The sequence below is a fragment of the Bipolaris oryzae genome (genome assembly GCF_000523455.1).
Source record: "Bipolaris oryzae ATCC 44560 unplaced genomic scaffold scaffold_148, whole genome shotgun sequence".
In the NCBI taxonomy this organism is placed as follows: Eukaryota; Fungi; Ascomycota; class Dothideomycetes; order Pleosporales; family Pleosporaceae; genus Bipolaris; species Bipolaris oryzae.
Window position 1 is genome coordinate 12495 of NW_006911424.1, and position 23607 is coordinate 36101.

The 23607-nt window shown below is 50.1% G+C and overlaps 9 protein-coding genes across 9 annotated transcripts; 4 read left to right on the plus strand and 5 right to left on the minus strand.

Annotated features, from left to right (window-relative positions):
• Positions 1-158: 158 nt before the first annotated feature.
• Positions 159-692, plus strand: COCMIDRAFT_67431 (uncharacterized protein; the record flags this gene model as incomplete). The annotated part of the gene is made up of 1 exon (XM_007692992.2): positions 159-692. A coding segment is annotated over one exon (534 nt), but the record flags the coding sequence as incomplete, so codon positions are not given.
• Positions 693-1265: 573 nt separating this feature from the next.
• On the minus strand, positions 1266-3129 carry COCMIDRAFT_103867 (GMC oxidoreductase; the record flags this gene model as incomplete). The annotated part of the gene is made up of 2 exons (XM_007692993.1): positions 1266-2975; positions 3031-3129. The coding sequence occupies 2 exons, from the start codon at positions 3127-3129 to the stop codon at positions 1266-1268; spliced, it is 1809 nt and encodes a 602-aa protein (XP_007691183.1).
• A 4191-nt stretch (positions 3130-7320) lies between these two features.
• Positions 7321-8746, minus strand: COCMIDRAFT_39623 (uncharacterized protein; the record flags this gene model as incomplete). The annotated part of the gene is made up of 5 exons (XM_007692986.1): positions 7321-7693; positions 7762-7842; positions 7895-8357; positions 8415-8547; positions 8606-8746. 5 exons carry the CDS (start codon positions 8744-8746, stop codon positions 7321-7323), a joined length of 1191 nt encoding a protein of 396 aa, XP_007691176.1.
• Positions 8747-10010: 1264 nt separating this feature from the next.
• On the minus strand, positions 10011-11537 carry COCMIDRAFT_103859 (uncharacterized protein; the record flags this gene model as incomplete). Its single annotated transcript, XM_007692994.1, has 1 exon — positions 10011-11537. The coding sequence occupies one exon, from the start codon at positions 11535-11537 to the stop codon at positions 10011-10013; it is 1527 nt and encodes a 508-aa protein (XP_007691184.1).
• A 134-nt stretch (positions 11538-11671) lies between these two features.
• Positions 11672-11845, plus strand: COCMIDRAFT_103854 (uncharacterized protein; the record flags this gene model as incomplete). Its single annotated transcript, XM_007692995.1, has 1 exon — positions 11672-11845. One exon carries the CDS (start codon positions 11672-11674, stop codon positions 11843-11845), a length of 174 nt encoding a protein of 57 aa, XP_007691185.1.
• Positions 11846-11931: 86 nt separating this feature from the next.
• Positions 11932-13146, plus strand: COCMIDRAFT_103909 (uncharacterized protein; the record flags this gene model as incomplete). The annotated part of the gene is made up of 1 exon (XM_007692996.1): positions 11932-13146. The coding sequence occupies one exon, from the start codon at positions 11932-11934 to the stop codon at positions 13144-13146; it is 1215 nt and encodes a 404-aa protein (XP_007691186.1).
• A 187-nt stretch (positions 13147-13333) lies between these two features.
• COCMIDRAFT_103844 (uncharacterized protein) lies at positions 13334-14498 on the minus strand (the record flags this gene model as incomplete). Its single annotated transcript, XM_007692997.1, has 3 exons — positions 13334-14186; positions 14297-14357; positions 14444-14498. The coding sequence occupies 3 exons, from the start codon at positions 14496-14498 to the stop codon at positions 13334-13336; spliced, it is 969 nt and encodes a 322-aa protein (XP_007691187.1).
• Positions 14499-17297: 2799 nt separating this feature from the next.
• Positions 17298-19023, plus strand: COCMIDRAFT_39627 (carbohydrate-binding module family 43 protein; the record flags this gene model as incomplete). The annotated part of the gene is made up of 2 exons (XM_007692987.1): positions 17298-17431; positions 17487-19023. 2 exons carry the CDS (start codon positions 17298-17300, stop codon positions 19021-19023), a joined length of 1671 nt encoding a protein of 556 aa, XP_007691177.1.
• A 1260-nt stretch (positions 19024-20283) lies between these two features.
• Positions 20284-23405, minus strand: COCMIDRAFT_103886 (uncharacterized protein; the record flags this gene model as incomplete). Its single annotated transcript, XM_007692998.1, has 3 exons — positions 20284-20932; positions 21185-22574; positions 22628-23405. 3 exons carry the CDS (start codon positions 23403-23405, stop codon positions 20284-20286), a joined length of 2817 nt encoding a protein of 938 aa, XP_007691188.1.
• Positions 23406-23607: the final 202 nt, after the last annotated feature.

Genomic DNA, 23607 nt, shown 5'->3' on the forward strand with positions numbered 1-23607 from the left:
TCAAACAACGCGTCAGTACTCTCAGTCGGTCTCGTCCAGTACAACCACACACCCTACCTGTCACTCTTTTAGCCTTTCCGTGCCTCCCAAACCATCCAATGCACACTCCCAGTATCTCTGCGCACACCATGAACCCCCATACCCCCTCCCTCAACACCTCAACCCTCACCTCCCCACCCTCCATCCAAATCCCCTTCACCGTCCCCCTCGGCTTCGCCGCCCAACTCCGCGTCCTCCACCAAATCCAACTTGACCACTCCCTCCGCATCCTCGCCCTAGAATCCGAAAACTCCTCCCTCAAAACCCTCACCACAGACCTCACCTCACGCATCGAAGCCCTAGAAGCCCACAACGCACACCTCGCTGCCCGCCGCCGCGAACTCGTCTCGCAGCTCAACAACCTGCGCACGCTGAATCAGGAGGCGGACAACGCGTTTCAGATGCGTAGCGCGGATATTCAAGGGGGGGACCTGGAGGGCATGTTGGCGGTGCATAGTGCCATGGTGGCGACGGCGGTGAATCATCACCAGAGGGCGCTGGCGCAGTTGAGGGCGGGTATGCAGGGTGGCGTGGCGGTGTATGGGCAGCAGGGTCAGGGTGGGGTGAGGTATGCGTATCCGCCTGGATATTCGGAGCTAGGGTATTGTTTTCAGCATAATATGCCGTATTGCTGTCAGGTTTGTGGCAAGTGATGGAGGTGAATGAGTTTGGTGTATGATTCGGGTTTTGCAGGGTTTGTAAGTGGAGTTTGGGGAGCCCGGGGTGCTTGATAGACTTCGGGTTTGGCTTCTCTGTGCTCGAGTTTGATTTCTTTGGTGGAGTTGGGGTGCTACGAAGGTTTTTGTGAAGGTGTACGATGCCTGCTTGGCTGGAGTCATGGGTGCTGGAGTGATGGAGTGTTCTTGACACCATTGCATGCTTTTTTTGAGCTTTCGCGTGGTTTTGAGCTTGATATTGAAATGCTTGTTCACTGTTTGGCATCTGCAGTTTCGGGGAGTTGGGAGCAAATCTTGTAGTGCAGATGTATCAACAGTGTATTTGATATGTGCATGATATAGAAGTATTGAACACTCACATATTCTCTGTTCTGGATGTAAACCGGAATGAAGTGCTATCGGACTACATTTTCTTCAAAATTTAAGTGAACAAAAAAGACACACAACTCGACATTAATTGATCTCACATACATTCGTGTAGTCAAGGAAACATCATACCAACAACTGCTTATAGTTTCAGCTTAAAGACCAAACTCCCATGTCTCCTTCTCAGCGGTGCTCTCCAATAATAATCTCAGCCGCCCTCTCCGCAATCCCATAAACCGCAGTCTGAATATGCGCCGAAACAATCATCGGAATGACGCTCGCATCTACGACTCTCAAATTCCTGACCCCATACACTCTAAGCTGCGGATCCACCACACCGCCATCCTTCTTCGGCAACATAGCACACGTACCAAGCGGGTGATAAAAGGTAAATACGTTATTCCGAATATACATCTCCCACTCCTCATCCGTCTGGGTGCTCAACCCAGGATCAAACTCAGAAATCCAGAGGTCTTTAAACGGTGCCGTATTCGCCATTTTGCGCGTGTACTTTGCTGCGGATACAAGGGCTTCAATATCATACTGTGTCCCCAAATACCTCGGATCGATAAGAGGCTTGTTCGCAGGGTCCGAGCCGTTGATATGTACGGATCCTCTAGCAAGCGGGTGCTGGACGCCTGCAAGGAGTGTAGCGTATTGCTTGCCGTAGCCGGCTGTTCCGTTCTTCGGGTACCCGGTTGTTCCTATGTAGCCGTCTCCGAAGACGACTTCGAGATCTGGGGCTCCGGAATCGGGATCGGTTAGGAGGGCGAGTTTCTTTCGGTCGATGAGGTTGGATGTGTTGGCGGATGATTTGGCGAGTTGGAATAGGTTTTTGTCGCTGGCGAGTGCTTCGTTCCATTTTAGAAAGCCGTAGCAGCTGCCTGCGTATTGGTAGAGAGAGGTCTTATTTTGCCTCCATAGATCCAACTCTATGGCTGCTCGTGTTGCGTTGTATTTGAGAATGTCCACGCCAGGAACCTCGGGCTTCAACTCATACGTTGTTTGGATACGGAGGTGGTCCTGAAGATTCTCGCCTACACCAGGAAGGTTGACGAGTTGTTTGATGCCGGCCTTTTCTAGTATGGTTTTCTGGCCAACACCGGAAAGTTCTAGTATTTTGGGGGACAGCAGGCTACCAGCTGAAAGAATGACTTCCTCGGTGGCTTTGACAACGATACCGTCTGAAAGGATGACACCAATTGCTTTAGAGCCATCCTTCGCGAGCTGCACTTTGTGGACAGTAGTATTGAACAGGAACACCAAATTATTTCCAGCTGCAGGGAGATAGTCTATCGAGTAAGACCGTGTATGGTTAGACACACGATATGTTGCTGGTTGATACATAGTACCCAAGTTGTTCCCATTCAATGATTTCAAGTTCTCCTTCACCCCAAGATTGGTCAAAGTTGGTATACAAGCCTGCAGATGAGGTGGTGGATCCTCAGTCAAAGCGACCTGGATCGGGCCACCGTAGCCCACGCCGTCTTCGCCATATTGTGGCGAGCCGTTTTGACGCTGGAAGTTTTCCGTCTTGAGCATCGCAGGATACATGTTACTCCACCCCCAGCCTGGGTTGCCCAGCTCTTCCCAAGCATCATACTCTTTGACGCTAGCGCGGTTCCAAACAAGAAGATTGAGGGCAGAAGTGCCACCGAGAACTTTTCCCCGGTTATGTCCAATGGTCCGGTTGTTTGCTGCAGTCTGAGGTACAGTTGGAAGACTCCAGTCATATGCGGAGCCAAAGGTAGAACCTCTTAGCCCTGGAATGTAGATTTTCTCTTCATTACGGCCATCTGGTCCGGCCTCAATGACTAATATGCAGTGTTCCGGAAGGCCTTCACTGAGTCGAGTGGCTAATGCGATACCAGCCGTCCCGCCGCCGACAACAATCTGTAGCAAATATGAGCCTTAAATCCTTGCTGGCTCGGCTTGCAACCGTACGTACAAAATCGAACTCACTAGCTCGCGCCGAACATTGCGTGGCATTGGCTGAGAATACTAGGCTCAGCCCAGCGACGAGACTCAAGACCGGCGTGGAAAACATTACCGATTGAACCTACATGTGCCAGAGAACCTTCTCTGAACAAGTATCCAAGAGAATGCGAGGGGTCGCATGAAAGTGCGTACAAGGATGGCGATCTGGGTGATTTGGGGACGCTGCTTAGATTACCGCAGGACCGGGAGTAACCAACAAAGGCAAGTGAAGGATGAACAAGATATGCGCCATGGTGACACGGTAATTTAGCCCCCACGGCTGCTTGATCACTGTTGGGAGAAGCCTCTTCCGTGCTCCATATTGAAGCCGTCACTCGAGATTTATGTATTGAAAAGTCACAACCAGATAATGACCACTCAATGAATCGATTTTCTTGGGGAACTCCTCTTCATCAGCTTGTATCTAGAACTCTGCGTTAACAGCATCAGCGGAACACTTGCATATAGCCTAATGCCGGTAGTTATAGCCAAGGCGGAACAACTACTAGAGTTGTAGTTCAACGCTTCACCGACTAGGCTCGACTCGTCAAAACCTTGCCGTACCTCTGGTAAATCTCCAGTTGTTCGCGAAAAGGCCGAGTGGTGATAGATGTTCCGATTTTTTTTACTACCATTGCGTTTGCTGCAGTCATATGGAGTTGGTGCGCGCGGCACCTTCCGTTGTGCGTTGACTGCAGTAAGTGTTTTGGATGTCTGCTATTCTCGCGTATCAAAAGTCGAACGGATGGCGTCATCATGATTAGCCTGCGTTTAAATTCAGCATCGTTGAGTTGAGGCTGTTAGCTTTTGTTAGTGATTGAAGTGCGCATCGGATCAAGCTATGTGTACAAGACGGGTGCGATATGAATTACCTGCTTTGGAATTGGCCGTGATCCGATTTATGTCGCTTGCCCCACCCGACGAGCTAGCCTTTTTGAGTCATCAGATGCTCCGGGCCAGTCGACAGCCGTCGCCCGTCAGCCACATCAGTTTGAGCACCGTCGGATCGGAAGACATCCGACACAATCATAGTGCAACTTGAAGATGAAGCGTAACGCACAACCACAGATAACGCGAAAGCTTGCATGCCATAGAGACATATGATCGCACCGGCCTACAGCTTCACAATATCGCAAATGGGACCATAACATAATATTCCTAATAGTGATACCCTAGTTACATGGAAACAGCCTGAAGTTTTTTGAAGATGTTCTTCCATAAGTAGAGTGCTGACACAAGCTTTTGGCAACCAGTTCAAGAGGCTCAGTCTGAATAGTAAAGATGGTAATCATCGTCGCTGATAATGTCCCTACAGTTGGTCGGACCACCATCCCACCCATCATCATCGTCATTGTTATAGTAGGAGTAGAAGTACTCAGTGAAATTACTGCGAGGCACATAATTCCACTGATTCAAAAACTTGTTCTGCTCATAGCTCCACGGTGCCATTACCTTAGTGGGATTATGAGGCTGGTAGTCCAATCTTAGAGACATCGCGACGCGCTTTTGAGATTCCTTACGGACCAGGCGTTTCCACTGACGGGTCCGATGCGTCCAAAATTCCTTCCGTAGATGAGGAAGGTACTGGACATCCCCAACACAGTAGGATGCTATATCCTCAGGAATCGGACGCTGGTTGAACACGTCATACGAGCCGCCATATTCAGCCTTGTACAAGCGCTCGCCTTTATCCTTAGCTAGCTTCCATCTAGATAGTGTGCTACTATCAAGGGATGTCGGCAGATTTTTCTCAAGACATTTGGTTAGGCCGTTCAAGAACTTTCGGGATGCGGTAGTCTTCCTTGTTGCACTCTCCATAAGCTGGACATCCTCGACCCCCTGCAGTGCCACACCGTAATGCGCAAATAGCGCATCTGAATCATTACGAACGTCGAAAAAGACCTTTGGGATCTTTTCGTCCTGAAGGATATCTTTCAGCGTTGGTTGTCCAGGACAGGCAGTGTTGAACGCTTCTGCACCTAGTGTATGCACGTCGATGAGATAGACACGCGTGCGGAGGGCAACGATATCCAATAGAAGGGTGAGTATGGAAACGGATCCCTCACGACAGAGGTTTACGCCTTCGAGGTCTATGTATATGTTTGGCGAGCCTGGATCTAGCCCTACAAAGGTGACGAGCCAGTCGACCATTTCACCGATTCCCTGCGTAGTGTTTACGATCTCTGGCTCGATTTCCTTCATAATCAGTATGTAGACTTTGCCTTGTCGAAATTGTACAGATTTGAAGAGGGAGGTAAGACTTGGTCGGAAATTATTGTATGTTGCAGCTTTTGAGAGTCCGTAGAAGTAATGACTTTAGCTGAGCCCGAAGCAATAGATATAATTGCACCGCAGATAGTTAAATGAAAACAATAGATAGCAGAGATAAGAAACATACACGTCTTTCCTACCAGATCACCCCAAGCCTACACGTGCGACTGCAAACCTACGTCAGGGGCGTGGAAAGTGGTGCGGGGTTTCTTGGCATGCCATGTAATCATGCAGTGGCAGCTCTCTGGCCAAGGGCTATCGCAGATGTCTACAGGTGCAGGTACCCTACAGTTGCTTATCGTTGTGCACAGATAGCCTATAGAAAGGAACATTCACTGTTTGGTAAGTATAAGTGCAATGCCGACTAGCCGATAGTCACTCGCGGGTGCAACCAACCGACAACCATCAGCATTCAACCACGATAAATGTCAAATCTGTCAGTTGAGAAGACGTCTAGCAAAACATGTGACGCCAATCAAACTGCTATCGCAGGTGTCCGCACTGAACATGTGCAGAGAGTATACATCATCGCAGACTTGCTCTAACTCCTCCTCCAACGGTCTTGAAGCAGAATTGCTAGCTATCCGTCAGTTCTTGACAGCGATGCGCATATTTTGTGCTGCGTTCTCTGCTGTTATGCCCAAGTTGCCGGGTTCAAACTTGGACGCATCGCCTGTCGCCAGCTCGCCCTTTCACTGTCCGTGTATGGCTTTCCATGATGAAAAGTACAACAGCCAAGAAGGCTAAGTTCAGAATTCTATCAGGGGCTGTTGTAGAGATAGAGAGCCTAAATTAGACCAGGAGCGTATGCAGTGATATGCCTCCCAGTCGATCCAAAGGATCACAGCGACAAACATGCAGATCTTGTAAGGAAATACCCTGCGACTGGCAGGAGATCGCCTGTACCTACCGCAGATCGCAAGTAAGTACATTTTCATTACAATTCCAAAATGCTCCTAACCATCCACACAGTCTTCCTATAAATTATGAAACATAAACCTCCTCTCCCACCACACCCAGCTTCAGGAGCAAACTTTATAACATATAATCACTAAAATAGTATGGTCATATAAAACTTAAATATCAACCATCACATCGCCCAGCCTCCCAATGATGCAGTTCACGGAAACCAAGCATTCTTATCCCCGCCCAATACGACTCCCAACATATACGACTCCCCTGTTTATTATTAAGACAAGGTCGATCTATAACCAGCACAGCCGTATTCCCTGCCCGAAAATCCAAAACCAGCCAACTAGCACGCGCTACTGACTTTTTATGCAACAAATACGAGCAAGCGCCACTCCCAAATTGAGCATGTACGGGCGACCCCCCACCACCACGCGATCGAGTCCAGAAAGTTCTGTTGTGTACAACCTTGAGGAAAGAACGGAAAACGAGACATTGAATATCTACATTTCTTTGCATCATTGTTTTATGGACTGGGCCGGTCAAGCCGGGCATAAAGGAAACTTGCTTCGAAACAATATCGTTTCAAGTTTGTATTCTGCCCTGAGGCGCGACGGGGGGACGAGCGTATAGCCATTTTCTTATTCTTCTCGGCAGTAGAAGTTAGAGTTTATAAGGTTCAAAGGAATGTGAGGCGTACTGCGGGGAGGGCAGAGAGGGGGGCGTCGACGATTTACAGGGGGGCTGGTCGGGGATGGAGCGATGGGTTTGGGGATCGTAAGTAAGCAGAGCGGTGAAAGTTAATAAGTCGTCCGAGTTGCGCTACAGTGGAGAAGGTCGGAGTATTAGATGTGTATTGCTTGACATCTCGCGATTATCTGGAGTGAAATATTAAATGATCGCATGGTTCGATCTCTAAGGATGCAGAAAGAAACGCAGACTATTAAGTGGTGTTAAGCTTTTGCTTGAATGTGCAAAATGCCCGCATATGCACTAGGTATCCTAGTATATGTGGTACTTGGAACGTAAATATCGACAAAGAAGTAAAAGTAGAACCGGATGAAACAATTGATTTTGTACGTTATTCCTTGCGGGCTTGCTTGTCCCGCGACTTTTGCGATTGAGGCCGCACCTCTACATGCATAGTCGAGAACAATTCATTTTTGCCCGGCTGAGTAAGATATCCACTATCATACGGACTGCTGTTCCCTTCAGACTCCACTCTTGTCAAGCCCTTGGTGCTATCCACACTCTTCAATGACGCTGCCCTCGTGAGTTCGATATGGTCCTGGGTAACGCTATCGAGGCGCTCGTGAGACGTGACGCGGACTTCATTGGTGATAAAGATGTGCCCCCAGTTTGCGATGACGGTAGGCCAAAATATGGGCATCGAGGCGCACATGATTGCGAAACTAACTTCGAGGAAGGAGATGATGATGGCTTCAGGGTACCACCTGTACAATCCAGCGTTAGCGAGGGTCCCATTTCAGAGTGGTGTATGATAAAAGAATCAGTTTCTTACCAAACAAAATCGAAACTCTGAATCGAATCCTTGTTATGCCTGAACGTAGCCCAGAGGCGCAGAATCGACATCAAAACAGCACTGTAGAAAGAGAGTCAGCTAGCATCGCAGCAAACCAGGTCGATGTACTGACATAGCACCAAACATAAACAGTCCCGTCATAGCGATAGCCTCCTTGCGCCTCAGATTATTCCGAAAATACTCAGTGAGTGGAATAGCAAAAATGATCAAATCAAACATCATATTTGTCCCCGCAAAAGCAAGCACCGACGCTTTTGCCTCGCCCACCGAACGGTATCCATACCCATAGCACGTTGAACCCTTCGACCTTGTCCAAAAAGCAGTAACAGGGAAGCACGGGAACCAAGCCATGAATAGGAAGACTAGCGACCACACAGTGACGAGCCCAAGCACAACCTTGCACACGATGCGGCGCCTGCCGTTGCGGAACATGCGCAGATACTGGAGGAGAAGCGAGATTTTGATGCAAACGGTAGTGGCGTGGTTCGTGGCATTGTTGACGTAGATGGCGATCATGGTTGGTTGGAGCACGGGGATAACGTAGATGAGGTGACTACCCATGCCGTAGTTTAGGCCTGTAGAAATGGTCAGAGAAGTTTCCTTTAGAGGAAGACCGAGTGGGATATATATACTAAGCAGGAATGCAATAAGCGCAGCGAGATTGAACAGCGCTGCCAGGACGACAAAGAGGTCATCGAGACCAGGCTCGCGGACCACACGTAGACGTGTGTGAAGACGACCTGCGACAAAAACCCAGCAGAGGACCTGTCAATGTTTAGTTCGGCTGTCGGTGTCTCATCATAGGGGGTGGTGTAAACGGTACCTGCAGCGGGATAGTGATACCATATATCGTTCCTTTGCGATTCCACACGGGAATACGCTGATTAGGGTCCGGGGGATTCTGGAACAGCTTTATCATGATGGATGTGAACTCATCCTTCGTCTCAGGCGCGTTTTCTGCCATAACGATCCAGTGACGTTGGAAGAGCCAGAGATAGAGGTGTGGTCCGCCAGCGGATGGAGTCGGTGATGATTACAGTTTAGAAGTACTTTAGAGCGAATCAGCCTCTAGAATATGCACCTCGTCCCTTCTTTACACTACGCGGCTCCAGATGCTTGTTCACCCAGTTTCAGGAAACAAGTCTTGGAGCGGGGGTAAGCGATGAGATCCATGTAACCCGAGCCGTGATGAAGGTCGTGGCTGTCCATGTGATCCGCGACAGGGCCGAAGGAATACTTATCAGTGGAACAAGTCCCAGAGATATATCGCAAATGGTCATTTAGCCGTTCGGCGCAGGCGAACATCATGATGTTAGACCGGGGTGGCTTGCCTTGTAAGGGCGCCAGTGCAGCAGTGGTGCGACATGCACATTGCCGTACGATATAGTCTAGGCTGCTTCTTTCATGCTCAGAGTCAGGGCCATGATCTTCAGTTCGAAAATAAAATAAATTCGTTGTACTGATTGACAACGCTACGTTTTTGGTGGTACAGTAGTACTATTCTGTTAAATTTGGAATATGATCAATTCTCGTACAAGTCAAACCGACCGACCAAGCCTCCGAGCAGCTGCCAAGCACCTCTGCCGCTGTCAGAATGTTGGCAAAACGCAATAAGGCAATAGCTTTCTTTCTTCCTAAGCTAGAAGTTTTTTCTCGCCGCCACTACAAACTCTGTCTGGCTGAAACGCACGTGGAAGGCCCGTGTGGAGTACGCCCTACCTGCTAGGCCACCCCACAAAGATTTGGCTGGCATCTGATGCGCGAGTAATGCATTGGCCCAGGAAACTTTGTCGTGTGGGTCGCGGCTGTGAACGGAACATAAACGTCATTGCTATACGCCGTCAACGAGGATTATCGCCGTCTTACGCCATGCCAATCGTTGAGTTTGCGACTAGAATTCACCGCAGTGTCAGGAGTTTTGCCGTCAAATCAGCTCTCTCGCTCTCTAGCTCGCGCTCATGTCCGTGACAGTTGAGTCTAAAGATAATTAGGTAATCTTAGGCGTGTCCAGTTTGGGCAAGTCGTCGACCAGATTTGCCCGCACGGGGGTAAACGTCCACCGACTAGACTCTTCTCATCTTACCTTCAGCAGCCAGATAGCAGCCACCGCAAGCTAGAATACCCACATCCTTGCGAGTGACAGGACCCACTCTTCTAGCAAGGAACGCCTTGAAATGCAACAAAAACGCCAAAATAACTGATTGAAAATCCCACGTGCGTTTGCCCGTTTAGTCCTCCATCTTCATATCCTCGAAATCGTCAAGTAGCTGATCCATCGGAATCTGAATACCCTCGTCTTCGTCATCACCAAGGCTGCTCTCCGTTTCCATCGCGTCTGCATCGCGCTGCTGCTGGGCCTTGTAGAGTGCCATTGTCTGTCGCAGCTCTTGATCCTCCTCGACATCCTGCAAGAACATCTCAAAGTCGCGCTCCATTTTCTCCTGATCTTGCTTGCGAGGCAACATCTCGCCCTCCTCCTTGTGCATGCGCTTGACGCGCCAGTTGCGCTTGTTCTTGCTCTTCCGGGACCGCTGATAGTACTTCTTGACAAGGACTACATCTGGAATAGCCGATGCATACTTGTTGTTTTGTTCAAGGACATCGAAAAGATCGTTGTTGAAGTTTGTGTTGGCGAGCAGGTAACCCATTACCGAATCGCCAACGTGGAGAATACCACCGAGGTGTGTTCGGCAGTAATATGTTGTGTCATTGACACCCATATCGGACGCACGTGCTACGGTTGCTTCTGCAAGAAAATTGCGTCCGGATTGCTTACCCAAGGGCTCAATGTCCAAGACAACGAATTCCGTCAGCTCTTGCACGTCTGCCAATGGTCGGAACGGTGTCCGCCAATAGATATCGGTAGCAACATCGGCAGTTTGTAGTGTTGCTGGGTCAAGGAGCTGGACAGAGGTGCCAATGCGTGAGCAGAGTGTCAGAGGTGAGATATTGCCAATCTTCTTGGCCAGTGGGATGGGAAGTACGACAAGGTCATCTTTACAAATAGGTACAATCTCACATGAGAACGAGAACTTGTAGTTCTTCGTTGACGTGTGGATATCGTGTGAGATGAGTTCCTCGGACCTCTTGATGTTGACAGGGATGACGGCCTTCAAAAAGTCGCAAAAGGCGACTGCGTGATTTCTCTGTGCGAAGAAAAAGTCGATGCCGTCGTGTACTTCCTTAATATTGATGGTGTCTTTGTGTGCGCCGTGCTTCAAGATCAGCTGTTCCAAGTACAAGAAGGTCCTCTTGTGTGGCACCTTTTGCCGCACTTGTACACAGGCTCTCCATGTATTATGCGTATAGCTCTTTGCGCAGTCCGGGCACTGGTTGTAGTTTTGTGTGTATTCGACTTCAAAGGTCTGCTGCATGATGGCGCCCTCGTTCAGCTCCGACTGTACCGTGATCTTGACCTTTATCCTTCTGCTGTGCGGCTCCGTCCAGATGAAGCTCGCATCAATAATTCTCAGCTTGTTCAGTCCACGCAGTTTTCGGAGGCACAGAGCAAGGAGTTCGCGCGACTCTGGGGGCGCGACTACCCAAGTCGAGGGTGGGGAGAGCCATCGGTCGCAGTCACGGCACATGAGCAGAATGGCTTCACGCTGGATGCCGCCAGTGACATCGGTCTTGAGTTTTATACAGTCGTAGCAAAAGGCTCCAGATATGGTTCCATCGACGGGGGCGCCACAGTCGGCACAGAGAATTGTGGCCGCGTTCTTTGGTGCAGGCGCAAAGGACTGAGCGTCAGTCATTGTGCCGTCCATTTTGGCGAAGAGATGCGGCAGCAACAGTGTGGTCAGGGTGTTTGGAGTTACTCTGGCCGTAACAGAGGGAAAGGGTATGGGTATAAAACGGAGAGCAACAATCTGAGTGTTTATGAGTCGAAATGTGTGGCGAATTTGCTTGGAAATTCACCCTTCAACCAAGACCCCGCCAAAATTTCCTGCCCGCTGCGGGACTGATAAGATCTTATCATCACGTGAAAGACTATCGGCCAATGAGAAGACCAAATGCAGCGCCACAGCTGCCACAATCCTTTCGCATAGGCCGCAGGCACTAGCAGGGATTGGCAAAACATCCCATGTCATCGACAAATGTTACATCTTCAACGCCACCTTCGCTACAGCACGTCCATTGCACTTCAACATGTCGGTTTCGAGGGCCGTTTCTTCAAGGTTTGTTTGCAGTTCGTGTTTAAAGGCAAATGCACGTCCTTCACCTATAAAACCAAAGACCGATCGCATAACGTCCCGCGCCTCGCCTCTGAAACTTCCACAATGCGCATTCAGCACGAGCCTGTCTCGAAGATCGCAAAAGGACCGTCCTTCAGCTGAAGACCCTGAACTCGCTTTTCTAAACAATAACGAAAAACAAGCGACATCCAATTCCAACTCACACGACCCCGCGACGGATTCCTTTGACAATCTAGAACAGGCTGCGCCAACACCTTCCACACAAAATGCTTCGATTCCATGGTATCTCAAACAGCAGTCATCCGTACAATTACCAGTTCAACAACCCGCCGAGATACCCGCGCTCCCACCAAACCCCCCACCACTCCTCGAAACCCTCCTGGACTACATTTCCGTCACAGCTGGTCTAGACGACCTAGAGCTTCTCGACCTACGGCACCTCGACCCCCCACCAGCGCTTGGCCCCAAGCTGATCATGATCATTGCCACGGCCCGATCGGAAAAACATTTACATGTAGCAGCAGATAGATTTTGTCGGCACCTACGAAGAGAGCACGGTTTGAAAGCAAATGCAGCAGGACTGCTCGGCCGGAACGAACTGAAAATCAAATTGAGGCGCAAGGCAAAACGGATGCGCATGCTGGCGAATGTGGGCGGAGCGATACCCGAAGGCAATATTGACGATGGAATCCGCACGGGCTGGATCTGCTGTACGCTGGGCAAACTAGAAGCGCACCCAGAAGATACACATATGCCCGGCGACAATGTACAAGAGTTTGTCGGGTTCCGAGATGTCAAGCCCGGTGTCAATGTGGTGGTGCAAATGTTTACGGAGGAGAAGAGAGCAGAGACGGATTTGGAGACGCTGTGGGGTGGAGTGGTGAGAACGCATCAGAGAAAGATTAAGACGGCTGATGAGGCGCTGAAGGAGTTGGAAGATGATATCGAGGATCTTGAGGAAGAAGATGGGGAGGACATTGAGTATGAAGCGCGGCGTACACCGCGTGGAGTGAATAAACAGCCTACTGAGACGAGTAGACCTGTCACTCCTCCGACACCAGCGCGGCAGATGCATAGACCGCGGCCAACTGCTGGAGATGTCTTCCCACCCGCTTCAGCTCCAGATTCTCGGAAGCAGATACGTAGGCTGCATACAGTCGGGTTGTAGCAACACCAACCCTAAAAAGAACTCGAGCATAGAAAAGAAAAAGGACATTAAATTCCGTAAAGCCGTGGCATCCAACCACTGTACCCATATTCTAGCCATCTGTAACACTACCAGAAAATAAAAATAAAAATAAAAAAAATACCACATACCACCCATTCTCAGACTCCAGTAACCCTCCCAAACCCCTCTAGAAAATCCTTCCCACAACAAACGCCTCAAAAACCACATTCTCAAGTACCTTCCTCTCCACTACACCCCCATACCCATAACACCGTACGGCCCCCACCAACTTCTCCTTTAGTATCTCCCACCTCCCCACCTCCAACCCACTAAACGTCGCATGCTGCCTTACATACTCCCACGCCTGTACCGGCGTGACCTCGCCATCGGCCAGCGGGACGTTCGACGATATACTCAGCACGTGCGACAGCGAGGAGCGGGGCGCGCGCCATGGCGTTTGCGAGTGCTGGCGGTGTCCCGGTGGTGAAGGGTGGGTGTGCAAGAGGCAGGCGGAGAGGGTGAGGGCGTGGCCGGTTGTTGTGGGTAAGGAGGTGGTGCGGGGGTGGTGTGGGGTGGGGATGAGCGAGATGTCGGTGTGGGAGAGGCAGGGGGATTCGAGGGTGAGGACGAAGTCCATGCCGATTATGTCTGGGTCGAGGGCGCCGAGGTGGGTGGTTGGTGGTGGTGTGGGGGTTGGGGAGGAGGATTGGGAGTGGGAGGAGGAGTTTGAGGAAGGGGGGGAGATGGGTTGAGAGAAGTTTGGGGTGGGTTTGTGGGGTTGGGTGACGGAGATTTGTTTTCGCCAGCTTCCCTTTTTTGAGATGGTGTTTTCTTGGAAGACGGTGAGACTGATAGTCTCGTCTGTTGCTTCGTTTGCTGTGGGCAGCGGGACATCTTGCTTTGTCAAGCCCTTTTTTAGGACACTATTTTCGGCATAGAGGGTTTTGATTTTTGACTCGAGGCGTGCTTCTTTGGCGCGAAGACGAACAACTTCGCTTTCTAGAGATGCGATGTATGTTTCTTTTCGCTCGCGGTGGCTTCTAAGTGTCATGTTAGATTAAAAGGACTTGGAGAAACAACGTCGGGTGTTATTTGCAGCAAACATATGCAGAACACCCTGCAGGAGAAATAAGAGCGTTTAGAAACATACCTTTGTGCCCTGCGAACTTGCTCTCGTCGTTTTTGTACTGGGTTCCGAGATTCTGTGGGATCTGCCTTGGGTGTCAGACGATAAGGCTGTGGTATAGCACTTTGCTTTTTCCCGGCCCGCGTGAACTGGTAAAAGCGGGGAACATACCATCCATAGGAGCCGTCTTGTCGCCCTTGAAAGGCTTAAATGCGAATTTCCTCATCTGGTGATATTCAAGTCGATGTTTCGTCCAGCAACAAAATGGGAGCAACGAGAAAGAAACAGGTCGAAAAAGCCGTAAGCAGCTGCAAAAAAGAAGGCGTTCTCTTGCTAAACCTTGAAGTTGGAGAAGGGCTATGATTTGTTAATCTTGCAGCAATCAGAACGACCCAAGGGTGAGAGATGCCGCCCGTTATGCACTGGCGCTAAGGGGTGGGTGGGTTCCCGACCCCTTCGTCAATGCGTTATATGTGAACCCAAACCCTCCTGCACCCAATCTCCAATCTCGTCGCGATTTCATCTTACCAAACGTAATTGGTCGGAAGAAAAAAATTGTTGAAGCAGATGTCGCATTGGCGGCCGCCCACCTTCCTAACCCCCTTCCCCCTTCCCCACTCCTACTCCAGCTGCAGCTCCACAACCTTCTACTTGCAGTACCTGAGCGCCAAGATTTGGATGATTTGCGCATTATTTGCAACAGGTAGTCTTGGTTCCAGATTCAAAATTACGCCTCTGGGAAAAGATTGGCGTGGCATTTCCTGCTTGATGCTCTGATACAGGCACTGTTTCGTCTTCACCGCATGTCCGATCCCGCTTGTACGAATCCGTCAGAAATTGCTAGGCACCATATGCCCAGGTATCGGGCGTCCTTGATTTGTCCGCGTGCATATGAAGCGTGTCCTAGCCAACTATTGGCTGAGGGACAAGATGTCTTCGATGCATATGATTTGCTTTATCCCAAAGCCGTTTGTGTAAATTATCGTGCTATGCCGACTCAGAAACTAGCGGTGGGTTAGCTGTTAATAGATTTATAGATATCTATTTGATGAATGACACATAAACGCGGCGCAAATACTGTTTATGCGAAGAAAATACGAGGCTCAACCAAAGGCACGGTTGCGGTGTTTATATCTGCTGTTTTACCCAAGTATCTTTCTTCCCATTTGATCACTGATGCTTTTCTCGAGAAGATTGACTTTACAATGAGTTCGGTTCGGCAGGCATCTGTTGAGGGTGTTGGTGGTCTCTGCACTGTAGTGATTCTGTTTGTGCGCTCAGCCTAGGCAAAGGAACGACGAACGCCACGGTCACGGTACTCGACATTTCCGGAGGGAAGACGCCAGTGAATCAGGCGCAACGTTTCGACTGAAGAAGTACGAGTATGAATGAGAACGCCAAGGTTATGACTGCCGCGTTGTCAGAGGTATTGAGGACTTGGCAGGGTTGTAGCTTGAATTCTGCGTACAGATGATAGTGTCAGGCACCTTTTTTGGCCCTGGTTTCGAACAAACAACTGGGCTGTTGGGGATTTAATACCCTATGGCTCCTTTTGAGATCTCAATCAAATACTAGACTGCGCCACATTACGCAGTTGTGGTTCTGGGTGGTGCTAGTCACCAACGCACGTTCAAGTTTCGCACTGTCTTGTCGACCCCGGGAGGCCCATGGCCAAGTCGCTACGACAAGTTTCAGGTCTCGGACGCTTGTCATTCTCGAGTATCAAACCTTCCAGGTGATGAACACTGACACATGCCTGGTGTTTTCCTGAGGCCAACGTTATTGAACTAGATTGTGTTGGTATTTAGGGTTCATGGTTTCCGGTGGATAATTATAACCATTATTGAGTCCAGTAGACTTAGCCATCAGTGCAAAGTATTAGCTATTGCTAATGCATGTCACAGCGCGACGTCAAAGCTTAGTAGGATAAGCATCATAAACCGCGGCAGTTCCGAGGGGATGGATGCGATGCTGCGCCACAAGGGTTTGATTGTGGCGGCGGTACTGGACAGGAGCCGGTGAAGTGGTGCGTCAAGCACAGAATCCGGGTTGGTCCAACACCATCGTTTCGGGAGGTGAGACTCGATGAAGACCGCGATGATACCGAGGTCTATCATAACATGGTTGTGGTACATCTTGAGGCTGGTGCTTAAGTAGAATTCGGTCGGGTGTAGATAGGGCTGAGAGCGATGATGACCAGGTTTAAGCCGTTGGGGTCATTATGGCAAGCGACGCAGTGTTTCGAGAAGCTGCAGAAAGCCGGAAATAAGACGACAGAGCACAACAAAGGGCGAGCGCTATTATGGGCGGATTTGAAGACATGGGTAGGTGGTTGCGAGGAGTGGACTAGTGCGTATGTGAGTAGTATATTGGTTGTATACGCGTAGTGTGTAGGCGCGCGGCCACGCTAAACGGCATTGGATACGGCAGAAAGTGGCGCACCTTCGGGAGGCCGGATGCTGGCCTTACGACCAGGTGTCAACTCGGTGCCACAGCCATGCATGAAGCGATGGGGAGAATTGGAGTGACAGCCTATACCGTGATGAATAAATGGTAGATTTAGTAGAATGACACGAGTAGCAGCTCGCAACGTCGCCAGGCAGAATCCGGGGAAGCCAACCAGACCAAGCCACAGGTCACAAAGCTTAGCCCGGGAGCAGTGGAGAGAAGTGGGCCAGTAGCACAGCCCCACTCACCCACCACCAACATCATCACCATCCTATTACGTCGTCGTCCCCTCGGCCCGGCCAGCGCCATTAAAGTGATTAGAATAGCACACTCGTCCGGATGCAGTACCTGCAGCCCCAGCCCGTAAAACCTGCCCCTCCAGAGACACGCGTCCCTGGCATATGAAAACACCCGTCACCCCCGGCTCTCTCCAATAGGTAGTCAGTCTTTCAGCCAGCCATCCGCGTCTTTGTTCACCACCACTGCACACAAACACATACATACAAGAAGGCTTTTGTGCCCTTGTACACTCGTTGATAACTTCTCACATTCGTTACCCACGCCCACTGCAACCGTCATGTGGAAGAGCGTGCTCCAAGCTGCAGTGGCGGCGCTTGCTGCCAGGAGCGTTCAGGCTGCCAGCTACGATGACATTCCCGATATTGAGGTCTTTGGCCAGCACTTTTTCTACACAAACAATGGCTCGCAATTGTAAGTGGCAGTTTACTCGCATTCGCCTACTACCTCACACTGACACATCTCGCAGCTTCATGAAGGGCGTCGCCTACCAGCAAAACTACAGCCCCAACGGCTCTACCAGCGCCAATGCCACTTACACCGATCCTCTTGCAGATGGCGCTGCCTGCCGACGAGACATTCCCTACCTGAAGCAGCTCTTCACCAATGTCATCCGTGTCTACGCGATTGACCCCACCAAGAACCACGACGACTGCATGGCGCAGCTGGCCAGCGCCGACATCTACGTTGTCTCGGACTTGGGCGAGCCCTCTACTTCGATTCGTTCAAACGATCCAGAGTGGGATGTCACCCTCTACCGCAGATACACGGGCGTCATCGACTCGCTGAGCAAGTACAAGAATGTCATTGGCTTCTTCGCCGGCAACGAAAACGTCAGTTCAGACAACCAAACGGCTGCTGCTGCTTTTGTCAAGGCTGCTGTCCGTGACACAAAGACTTACATCCAGAACCAAAACTACCGCAAGACTCTCGGTGTGGGCTATGCTACCGCCGACGTGCCTTCCCGCAACGAGCTCGCTCATTACTTTGCCTGCCAGCCCGGCGACGCAGGCAACAAGACCTCCATTGACTTCTGGGGCTACAACGTCTACTCCTGGTGCGGCAACAGTAGCTACACAGCCTCCTCCTATGACGAGCGCGTAAAGTTCTTCTCCGACTATCCAGTCCCCGTCTTCTTCGCCGAATACGGCTGCATTGAAGGCCTCCCCGGCGGTCCCACCAGCCGACCCTTCACCGAAGTTCCCGTCCTCTACGGCAACATGACCAACGTCTTCTCCGGCGGCATAGTCTACGAATGGTTCATGGGCGCCAACAACTACGGTCTCGTCAGCCTCACCAACAACGACGCCAGCGTCTCCCCATACCCCGACTTCACCTCTCTCCGCGACCAACTCGCATCCGTCACCCCCTCCGCCACCCAACGCTCAACCTACACCCCGACAAACAGCGCCCCAGCCTGCCCTTCCGTCGGCGGCACCTGGCTCCCGCAAGCCTCGCCCTTGCCCCCAACAGTCAACCCCCAACTCTGCGCCTGCATGCTCGAAAGCCTCCAATGCACATATACCTCCGACAACCAAGACGCCTACCCCAATGACTTCAACTACATCTGCGGCGCAAACCAAAAGTACTGCGCTGGCATCGCGCGCAACGCAACAAAAGGAGACTATGGTGCGTACTCGGGCTGCGATCCAAAAGATCAACTCGCATTTGTCGCGAATCAGTATTATATCGGTCAGAATAAGCGCGCGGATGCGTGCAGCTTTTCGGGCAGAGCCAAGACGCAGTCCGCGACTACCGCGAGTGTCTGTACCAGCTTGCTGAGTGCCGCGGGCGTGAATGGTCAGGGCTCTGTACCGACAGCTACGGGTAAGGGGACTGCGGGCGTGAGTGGTGGTAGTGGTAATGGTGGTGCGGTGAAGAGTTCTGGGTCGCCTGGTGCGGCAGCGGGAGTGAATGCGCCGGGTTTCTTTGCACATGGCAAGTTGGCTATGGGTATTTATGCTGGGTTTGCTGCTGTTAGTTTCCTCGGCATGCTGGTGCTGTGAGTGGTTAATGGTGGATGGTCGTATGGTTCCCTCCTCTCCCTTACTTCCTTTTTTTCCTTTCTTTCTTGATTGTATTCTGGGGGTGGAGAGAGAGAGAAGAAAAATATTGTGGAGGATTCCCTTTTTCTTTTCCTTTGTCTGTGGGGAATTCATAAGGTGTTAGAAGATTGTTGTAGTATTGGTAACATCTGTCCACTCTTAACGGAACAACCGCCGTAACGAGGAAACAATCGATACTTTAACTTGGAAGTAAGAGACTGTCAGCATACTAATTGAAATAATACAAAATTATATTAAGGCTACTTACTACGACTCCTTCTCTAGCTACAATACCAAGTCTATGTAAGAATTACCTTTCCACTGATACCTTCTCGCAAAATTTAAAAAGACTCATCTTTTCAATAAGATAAAGCGATATAACCTCCAGAGCCACCACGGCACATCGAGTACAATAACAACCTATTAAGCGCCTATACGTAGATCTCAGACTTGAACATTATATCTAAGGAGAAATATTCAGCCGCAAGGCTATGAGTAGCAAGCAGCCCAATCTGTACAACCACCAATTGTTGCCGAAATGACTCCCAAATCGATTAACACGCCGTACTCTTTACTAGATTACGGTTAGAGATTGCTTCGGAACTAGGTGTACTACTCTTTCCTACAGTATAGCTATCGCCTGTTGGTGCACGCTTGATAGCTAATAGTCAAGTAATTAGCCAGTGCGGGGATTGGCTGATTAAGGAGGGATTCATGAGCCAACAAATCACCACCCCATGTCAACGCAAGCAAACACCACAATCTCTAAAACCTCGAGATTTCCATAAAGAATATCCATCAAGATCTGTAGCTAGCCGCTCTCTGTTTTTTCTTTTTGTTCATTCGAAAAACAAAAAGATTCAACCTCTTAATATTAGCAACCTTACGATTCTGCAGTCTGTTGACCCATTTCCCACAATTTACCAACACGCCGACCCTCCTGTCTTACACAAATCGCTTGTCAGTCAGCTTTTTATTTGGACTAACCATATCGTGCATACTGTTGGCAAAACAAGACTGTATCTGGTTGATTCAATTACGATTACCCCCTTTTGTTTCCCCCCAGCCCTCTCTTCTCCGATCAAACTAACAGATACAGCATCTCAATTGCCTAATCAAAACAGAAAACTACAACGTATCGCTACCTAGAAATCCTATGTAAAACACTAGAAAAAAAGTCATGAACGATTTGACCTGTGCATACGCCTCTTTCCACCCTACTCAATCGTCCTTCTCCTGTAACTCAAGGAGATGGTTGTAACCCATACGACACGACACGGTAAATGGATGGGCTTCCCCCAGTACAGCAGTAAACCCAGTCAATGACCTGTATAACATGGGTAAAGCCTCCGCCACGCGCTTCTGTTCCTCAAGACAAAGCGAAATGTCGTACAGAGTGCTTAGCGTATCGACATGCTCAGGTCCCAGTACTTTCCCTCGCCCCTTAAGCGCCTGCCGGTACATTCCTTCTGCCTCAGTGTGTTTTTCTTGTCTATACAATGTAAGGGCTAGGTTGTGTATAGTACGTAGCGTGTTTGGATGCTCGGGTCCTAGCAGATTTTCTTGATGCTTAAGTGTCTGCCGGCACATCACTTCGGCCTCAGTGTATTTGCCTCGGCATGTAAGGACTAATGCTAGGCTGTTCATGCAGTTCAGGGTAGAAGGGTGGGTAGGACCTGATACCTTTTTCCTTATATCGAGTACTTTCTGGCACATTGCTTCGGCCTCTGTGTATTGTTTCTTGGAAAACAGCATCATGGCTAAATTGAGCGTGCTTTGTAGTGTGACTGGATGTTCAGGCCCGAACAGCTTTTCAGTAATCTCCAACCTTTGTTTATGTAATATCTCGGCCTCTTCGCATCTCCCTTGACTTTCTAGTACCAGAGCCAAGTTGGTCATGGTTGCCAATGTATTTGGATGCTCAGGCCCTAGCAGCTTCTTGCACTGCGCCAGTGTCTGCTGGCCTAACGCCTCAGCTTGGACGAAGTTGCGTTGATTATACAGCACTAACGACAGTCCGCCCATAGTTGTCAGTGTATCCTCATCCTCAGGCCCTTGCACCTTTTCACGTATCGCTAGCTCTTCCCTACGGATCGCTTCGACCTCATCGTATTTTTCCCACCCATCCAGGGCAAACGCCAAGCAGCCCATAGTTTGCAAGGTGTCTAGATGCTCAGGCCCTAGCGCTTTATTTCTCAATGATAATGCTATTCGTTGTGTCGTCGCTGATAGTTCATATAGCCCCAAAGCTGCTTGACACTGGCCGACTCGTGTTAACAGTGAAGCTCTCGTTAAGTCATCTACGAGGCCAACGAGCCCAGCCAAGTACATTGCATGCGGAATATACACGCTCCATATTTGGGAGCTTCTGTAATCACCATATGGCAGCAATTTCTCAGCTCGGGCTACTGCTATGCCTGCCCACTCCTCCCGCTTGCCATGTCCCTCGAGCCACCATATCAACGCCATATGTACTAGTCGATGCATATCAAAAAGTCTCTCGGTGCTGGATCCTGGTACGGCTTGTCTTCTCTCTGTAATGAATGCATATCCAGTCAGTGTTCCAATTGCCTTTGTCTGTTGTACAGCGAATCTTTCCGGTGGCAATAGTGACTGAGGAATACCAATACGATCAATGCATCCTATAAACGAAAGGTACTCCGCTGCAAGAGGGTCTTGCCTCTGGATTTGCTCAAAAGAGATATACCACGTCTTCGCGACGGTACTGTCCATGTCTCGGTATCTACCAAGGTCTTCGAAGTGCTCGCTAAAGAGCTCGGCCTTGGTGCCAGCATCCTGGAGCAGTGATGCGTATTCAGAAACTGATATTTCGTTCTGGTTGATGAAAGCAGCAGCCTGTACAATAGCCAGCGGCAGGCCTGTAAGTGTCTCCAAAAGGGCATCAGCAGCTGTCTCATCATTCAGCGATGCTTGATTATTTATTCGGTGAACAAATAGCTGCCGAGCTTCAGACTTGTCCACTTCATTCAACTTGAGGACATTATTTGGGGTCAGGTCTGTTGCTGCCTTTCTACTGCGAGTAGTGAAGAGCACGGATCCACCCGTACTGCGAGGAACATAGTCAATCAATCGATCCAGCTTGATTGTCTTGTTACTGACTCCTAACAAGACTTCCGAGTCATCCGCGTTGTCAATTATCATTAGCCAACTACCCAAGTTTCCGGAACTCAGTGCATCCCTGACAAGTTGCTTTACATCTGCGTTAGCATCATTGATTCCTGGTATGCGAAGCTTGGCTCCAATGTCTCGATAGGCAAGCTCAAAACTCTCCTGACTCATAGTTGGTACCCAGAAAACTAGGCGTCTAGCTTGATCCGCAAATGCGCGATACGCAAACTCGAGAGCAAGCGCTGATTTCCCACAGCCCCCGAGTCCATATATCGTCAGCCATTGATGGGCGCCAGGCGAAAGTAGAACTTGTTTCATTGACTGAAGCTGAATCTCTCGTCCGGCGAAGCGCTCATTTCGTGGAAAAGGTATTGACAATACGGCTGTAGGTCATCAGCGAAGTGGCCCATGCATTTCAATACTACCCAATACAAACCGGAGGAGTTTTGCAAATCCGCCTTCTTGCTCCCTTGTTGGCGTTTTTGTATCTCCTCTTCGAGACGCAAAGCGGCATACCCCTCTCCCTCTCCATAAATGAGCGGCAGAAACACTCCAAAGATGCCGAGCAAACAGTACACTTTGTCTTCCCTGATCGTAGTCGTGCGTTGTGCAGACCAGCTCATTCGCTCCTCAATACTAAACTCGGCGAGGCTGTGGCCTCTCAACGCCTTGACGGGTATACTAGTGACTCTGTGTATCTCTTGCTCTAGCGACATCTTGTTGCCCAGCCACTTGCCGTCTCGAGAGAAGAACTCGACGCTGGCTGGCGCTAGTAGCTCTTGCAAATTCCAGCCTCGCGTGAACCATCGGCTGCGTTGAAAGGCTTGCTTCCATAATATGCCGGATATCTCAGTGCTGGTGACTTCTTCAGGTATAGAAACGTCTGTGAGTAGTACGTAGCACTTGGCTGCACGCTGGTACCAGCGGAACATGGAGTTGATCGCTGTACTGAGCTCGTCACTCGTAGCCTTGTTGATGCAACAAGTATCGACCCAGAAATACTCGAGTCCGTCGGCTGCAGCGCGCTCGCCGCAGAATCGAATCTTAGCATAGCCATCCTTGTCGGTGCCTGTTCCCTTCAGTAGCTCATCATAGGTGACTTCTTGGTTTTCGGTCCAGGTATGAGAGAGAATGGCGTATGGAGGGACGAGGTCGTCATTGAAAGATGTTAGCTCGAAGCCACTGCCTGTTGCGGAAGACTTGAGAAGGCGCATCGTGTTCCAGCATGTTCTGCCAACAATACCTGCAGGTTTGATAACGGTGTGCAATGCAAGCAGGTAGAGGTAAGAGTTGCAGAGTACGTCGAGTAGGCTGCCAGCAAGCACTTGATGCCCCTGCAAGGCTGCATGGCTGTGGGCTGCGGGCTGCCTATTGGGCATGGCAGCAGTCTTGAGGCGTAGCAAATCTGGGCAGGCA